Source organism: Triplophysa rosa, linkage group LG14 (genome assembly GCF_024868665.1).
Source record: "Triplophysa rosa linkage group LG14, Trosa_1v2, whole genome shotgun sequence".
Lineage (NCBI taxonomy): Eukaryota > Metazoa > Chordata > Actinopteri > Cypriniformes > Nemacheilidae > Triplophysa > Triplophysa rosa.
Window position 1 is genome coordinate 5336407 of NC_079903.1, and position 7138 is coordinate 5343544.

The 7138-nt window shown below is 33.5% G+C and overlaps 1 protein-coding gene across 1 annotated transcript; it reads left to right on the top strand.

The window, feature by feature from the left end:
- Window positions 1-266: 266 nt before the first annotated feature.
- On the top strand, window positions 267-948 carry LOC130565199 (olfactory receptor 11A1-like). The gene is made up of 2 exons (XM_057351784.1): window positions 267-840; window positions 938-948. Exons 1-2 carry the CDS (start codon window positions 267-269, stop codon window positions 946-948), a joined length of 585 nt encoding a protein of 194 aa, XP_057207767.1.
- Window positions 949-7138: the final 6190 nt, after the last annotated feature.

The following is a 7138-nucleotide window of genomic DNA, read 5'->3' on the forward strand; positions in this document are numbered from 1 at the left end:
GGCTGTAAATACAGCACCATGTCACCGATTGTATTCATCCTGTTCACTTATTCTTTTTCCTCCATTCAAAGGCAAAGGCTGTCGTCAGTCTGGATTTAAGGTAATAAACATATGTGAAATTGTAAGATTTTAATGTTATGTTATTCATATTATATTATTAGTTTTTTTTCTTATATATATTGTAGAATAATATATGAATAAGAAATGTGTATGTTTGTAACAATACTATCTCATCTTTGTTTCTACTTTTTATAGGTCAAAGGGACATGCGTAATATTACCTTCACACTGGATGCATACAGAAGAATCCATGACTTGAAATATGTTTTTGTTGTTGTGCTGTTTTTACTTTACCCAGTGATTGTCATTGCTAATGGACTGATCATCTGTGTTGTCTTTCTTGAAAGAAAACTACATAAGCCAATGTACCTGTTTATCTGTAATATGGCTTGTATCAATTTATATGGTGGCTCAGCACTTGCACCTTTTATCATAGCTAGATTCTTGACAGAAGATTATCAGATAACATGGCTTTCATGTCTTGTGCATGTCTTTTTTATATATACCTATGGTGGTTGTGACATAACAAACCTTACAGTTATGGCTTATGATCGATATGTTTCTATATGTTATCCTTTAAACTATGAAAAAATAGTCACGCCTACAAAAGTAATTATATCTGTTGCAGTCACTTGGATTTTGCCCATTGTCAGATTTTCAATAACACTTTTTCTTACAGCAAGCATTGACTTCTGTGGAACAATAATTGAGAAGGTTTACTGTGATAATTATTCAATAGTGAAGCTGGCATGCTCTGACATCTCAAGTTACAACATTTATGGCACAACAATGATTTTATTTGCTCTTGTATTCCCATTTATGATTATTACCTATTCTTATTTGAGGATCATTTTAATTTGTTTGAAATTGTCTAAAAGTGGGCGAGTAAAAGTGTTCAGCACTTGTGTCCCCCATCTAATGGCTTTATTGAACTTTATCATTGGGAGTTGTTTTGAACTTTTTCAAAGTCGGTTTAACATGAAACATGTGCCCCATATATTTCGTGTAATACTTTCTTTATATTTCCTTATTCTGTGCCCATTAATTAATCCAGTCGTGTATGGGATGAGAACTCAGGCAATAAAAGAAGCTGTAAAAAGAAAACTTTGTTTTAAGTTATACCAGACAAGCTGTTGTAAACTGTGAAAACTAAAAACAAAAGTCTTTCTGAAATGAAAATGTCTACTCTCTTTTTTGTAAGACAGAGATGCATGTATTGTACTACTGTTTCTTATGACTTCTACATATAAAGTAATTCATTCTATACTAGAAGCTTAAAGTTTCAAAAGGACATTGTGAAGGTTTTAGATAAGATTTACATTTTAGAAATACATAAATGAAACGTGGATGGTTATCTTCACATAGTTATAAGCATGTTTTTCACCTGTCAAAAAAAACTTTTTCAATTGTATATGTGAATTGTCAACATGTTTTTAAGTATGGGATGGACATGCAATAAAACATTTATTATCATGCAAAATGACAATACAATAAAAACTGAAACAGCCTGTTTGACCTGCATTAATTGTGAAGAAGACAACAAGAAAAAAATATTGACAAAGAAGCAGTGATGAATGCAAGAGAAATCACGATATACACTGCAGAACAATAATCAGATGTATTGAAAGTGCAAAATGTACTGTATTGGTATTCACAACAATAGATTCTGACATACATACAGAACATACAGTTCATGGGTCAGTGACAAAAAGGTTTGGCAAAATAAGATAAAAGATACAAAAAGGTCTGCACTCTAAATATATCTAAAAAATAGCAACACGATAGCCTGCTGATAGCTTAATGAATTGAAAACGGAAGCTGTGATAGCATCATATTTCTATAGTTATGAGGATCAGCTGATGCAAGCATCACTCACGTGACCTGCCAGCATCCCAGATAGCAAAGTGCACTTGTGGCCTGATACACGGCTGGGTCCTCGGCCCAGATGTGGTCCACACACCGCTGTTTGATTGTGATTAGAAAAATGAATTTGGCCCAGAGATTATTGAATGAAGGGCTATGGCCCACTTTGTGAAAATTGAAGGAGAAACTGAACCGTGAAAAAGATTCCTTCACTCAACTTGACTCATTTAAATCATCTGAAAAGGGTCATCTTGATGCTTTAACTGAGTTAAGTTACAGAGTAAATGAACACTGCTCAGTGTTCTACATCTACAACAGACTTAAGGGCAGCTTTAGATGAACATTAAATCTGTCAAGATCTCATCGGAGGAAATTTAAACACAAACACCATTAACATCTTCACTTATTACACACAACACTTTCACTTTATTGCACACGTGTACAAAATATCTCATTGAGAAATAACATGTTTATATTTCATTAAAAATAATTTGCTTGAAGTCACCATTACGTGATCATTGTGTCATTTAATTAAGCACTTTACTCTTAATTTTTGATATTTGTTTTCCTGACCATTACAATAGTGTTAGAAAACATGTTCCTTTGGTCAAGAAAATAGAAGATGACCAAATGCTAAGATCATCACAGAACAAACTGCTTTCATACCTTGCATTTAAGACACAATTCACATATCATATGTGTTCTTATTTTTGGTCTCTCAAAGTTCATGAATGCAGCTCTGAGCTCTAGTTTTACAAAGAAAAAAAATCCAAACTAATTTCCAGCTATACACAGAGACATCAACAATCAGACTATTAATCTCAAGAATGGAGACAAAAATAACATCATGCTGCAGTGCATGCTGGGTAACCTAGCACGCAACTCATCCATGATTCCCAGCATGCACTGCAGCATGTATACATTTTGCAACAGAACTTTAGTATTGTCACCATAGTTGAGGTTTGTATGATGAGTGCTGATGTCTCTCTTCCTTGAGAAATAAAACTGCTCACCTGCTCTGAGTGTTAATACAGTGCATGATATATCAGATGAACTATTTTTGATTTTCACACGAAAAAAGGTTTGGGAAGTCATTTTCATCTCAACACCACAGCTTCATTACATGACATAATCCTATCAGTTGAAAGTGTAAAACCTCTTTTAGGACCCTTGTTTCACAGATGCACAAGTGTTCTGATTAAAACACAACTGCATCTGTTAAAATACTCAAATTTATTTAATGAAAGTCAAGAGCCCTACTGAGATAAACACTGATCACCATAATGGTGATATCAAACCAACATGTTTTCAATCAAATATAAACTAGATCAAAACCCTGTTCATTCTCACTAAGATCTTTTATACACATATGCGATAAAGTGAAAGTGTATCTGTAATAAGTGAAGATGTTAATAGTGTTTGTGTTTAATTCTCCCCTGGTGAGATCTTGACATCAACAAGATGATTCTGTTTAGATGACTCTGAGTCAAGTTGAGTGAATGATTCTTTTTCAGTGAATCAGTATGTGGGTCAGATCATGTATATATGTATATGTATATATATATATATATACAGTATATATATATATATATATATACACACATACATACATATAAAACGGTCAAGTGTCCCCGTCCCCCACTTTCAAAATGCTGGCTACCTCCCAGAACTAACACTATATGCTTGATTTGATCTCTCACAGTTACAAACACAATGGATAATTATCTTCAGGTGATTTCAATTGAAACTAATTAATTTACAAACTCCAGTTTTTGTATACATTCTAGAAAAGTTGTCATCCATAAACATCTTACAAAATAACACACCAAAACAATATACCAGTCCCTGCGGGATTTTGTGATCGCAGAATTTAACGCATAATTAAACAAACCCCGAAAAACCTGTTGCAACTTGCAAAACTTAGACATTGTCACAGATGTTCCATATAATTTGGCCGAAGACGAGCCATGTGATGGCATCATTTTGCGCATTCTGTCAAAACCTGCTCCAAAAGTCAAGCAGAGATACTCTTATTATAGGGAGATATAGGGAGATTCTGTAACATTTACAATTTGAGAGCGTAACGGCTAACAACATCCATTAAATATCTAGCCTCTGGTCTCCTACCTGCGTTCCGCTGAAGGCTTCAGCCTGAAGCCAAGACGTTAGCATTAGACTTTACACTTTTTTGGCTAAAGGTTGCAGGCTTTCCATCTAGTGGCTTTGAGACAAGTCAGCCTCACCGACGTGTCACGTTCTTAAACAATACGCCTGGAAACAACACAAAGCCATCGGATCTATCCTCTATGAAGAAAGCTGTCATATTGGTGACAATGAACATTCAAACACAATCAACTAAACACCATAGCTATGTTTAAAAAGGGATATATTTTTTTAGTTTTGTTGGAAAATGACTAATCGTTTCGCTAGACAACATCCTTATTCATTGGCTGGTGTCGTGTAGAGTTTTTTGAAGCTGCGATGAAACTGAAATTTGGACCTTAAACAACAGCCCCCCGTTGAAGTCCATTATATGGATAAAACCCTGGAAAGCTTTCTTTAAAAGCCTCAATTTGTTTTCGACAGTATACAAAAACACACGGACGGCTTGTATGACATGTGGGTGAGTGAATTATCATGAAATTTTAATTTTATAGTGAACTACTCCTTTAATTATAAATAACAGAAATTTCATGAATTGTATTTTACAGTAAATTTTATTTTTTTATCATATATTTATCTTTTTATATCACTGAATTTATGTTCTAATGTAGACACTCTTCATTCTGCTACATTAATAAATCATGTATGTATATATTACATTATATGATATTATATATATTGCTTAACATTTTAAGTAAATGGAATAGAAGTATGCATTAAAGCTAAACCTGTCAACTAATGTTGGGCAACATAATTATCTTAATTATCATAATTTATCTTAGACGCACAGAGCATCAATTCTAAAGTTGTGGATAAAGCACCATGCACTTTCTAAAAATATATAACATTGAAAATAGTTCTAAATAGTAGTTTAGTTTAACATTACATCTTTAATTATCATCATTAACTCATTCTTTTTTGACTAAATGGGCCCCTAACAGAAAGGTTTGTGATAGAAGACCAAATGTGTAGAGGGTATGAGGACAAGTCTTGTTTTTCCATTTGAAATTTGGCAGACATTGTGTGACACATACAACGACACTGATTACATTGGATGGTGAAAAGCATTTGTGTGCAGCATCATCATTAAAAGGCCAACTGCGTCATTGCTACCTTTTGATTTGTCACACGTTTTTAGGTTGGGATCGTTACCAAATTAAGAAAACCCCTCAGGTTCATTTTTGGTGGCAAAGACTATCCATTGTCTTATCCAAGTTTTGGGGATGTCTTGAGCATGAATACATCATTGGTTAACCTGTTTAATATTAATTTTTGGCCGAACTATCTATTTAAATATATGGTTTCACAGATTTCTCATAGATGTTTCTTGCACATTCATGCATATGTTTGAAGTCATTCCATACAAGTGAGAAGCTCTAATTTAAAAGTAAGGTTTACAATATTTAAAAATGTAATTTAGTTATTAAACAATAAAATATAGAAACAAATAAAATAAATCCACATAACATGCATGTTATAATTCCATTGTAGGACCAAAGTGGCCCTGCCGAAGATTTGTTTTAAAATCTCATTTTCATGAAATAGGGCAAATACACTGAGCATTACAAAGCATTTTTTTTTAATTATATTTTAAACTGCACAATAAACCCTCCCACTGTCTTATGTGGAATGTCACTATTACCCATCTATGTGCATGGATTTGTGGGTAAAGCCTATTGACTATTTTGCATTTTTGTCCCGCCCCAACTTTGCCTTTATTAGTAACAAACAAGTCAACTTCTTACAAGGAAAACAGCTCATCAAGGTACTTTATGAGCACAGGGCTAGAAGGTAATAAAAAACAACCCTCTGTCTCATATTTCACATGAACTTTCCACCAGACGAAGAAATTCCTTTCCATTTGAAGCTGGATCATCTGAAAATGTAAGAATTTTATTTATGCATTTAGAAACAAAAATGGATGAAATGGATGATTTTCATTTTTAAAGATATAAATCTAAATGAAAAGCAATGTAGATGGTTAATTTTGTTTTGCTTCTCTTGTTATTGTGTAATTACAGGGACATGCTGCAGAACACGAAGATCAACATTACCTTCACACTGGATGCATACAATAAAATCCATGACTTGAAATGTGTTTTTGTTGTTGTGCTGTTTTTACTTTACCCAGTGATTGTCATTGCTAATGGACTGATCATCTGTATTGTCTTTCTTGAAAGGAAACTACACAAGCCAATGTACTTCTTTATCTGCAATTTGGCTTGTATAAATTTATATGGTGGCTCAGCAGTTGCACCTTTCATCATAACTAGATTCCTAACAGAAGATTATCAGATAACATGGCTTTCATGTCTTGTGCATACCTTTGTTATATATAGCTATGTTTCCAGTGACATAACAAACCTTACAGTTATGGCTTATGATCGATATATTTCTATATGTTATCCTTTAAACTATGAAAAAATAGTCACGCCTACAAAAGTGATTATAGCTGTTGCAGTCACTTGGCTTTATCCTTTTGTACGTATTACAATCTCACTCTTTCTGACAGCAAAACTTTACATCTGTGGAGCAATAATTGAGAAGGTTTATTGTGATAATTATTCAGTAGTGAAGCTGGCATGCTCTGACATCTCGAGTTACAACATTTATGGCACAACAATGATTTTCTTTGCTGTTGTACTTCCATTTATTATTATCATTTACTCTTATTTAAGGATTATCTTAATCTGTCTGAATTTGTCAAAGAGAAAACAAGATAAACTCTTTAGTACTTGTGTTCCACATTTAATAGCAATTTTTAACTTTATCATTGGGAGCGTCTTTGAACTTTTACAAGGCCGGTTTGATATGAAGCATGTGCCTTACACACTTCGTGTAATACTTTCTTTGTATTTTCTTATTTTGTCCCCAATAATTAATCCAGTCCTGTATGGGATGAGAACTCAAGCAATAAAAGAAGCTGTAATGAGAAAACTGTGTAATAAGATATGCCAAAAGCAAACTGCTGTAAACTGTGAAAGTTAAACACTTATTTTTGTGATTCGTCGTGGAGCAGGCACCTCTTGATTTCTAAAAAGAAATGCCAGTGT

Coding starts and splice junctions, on each gene's coding strand:
- LOC130565199 (XM_057351784.1), top strand. CDS start 267: ATGCGTAATATTACCTTCACACTGGATGCATACAGAAGAATCCATGAC.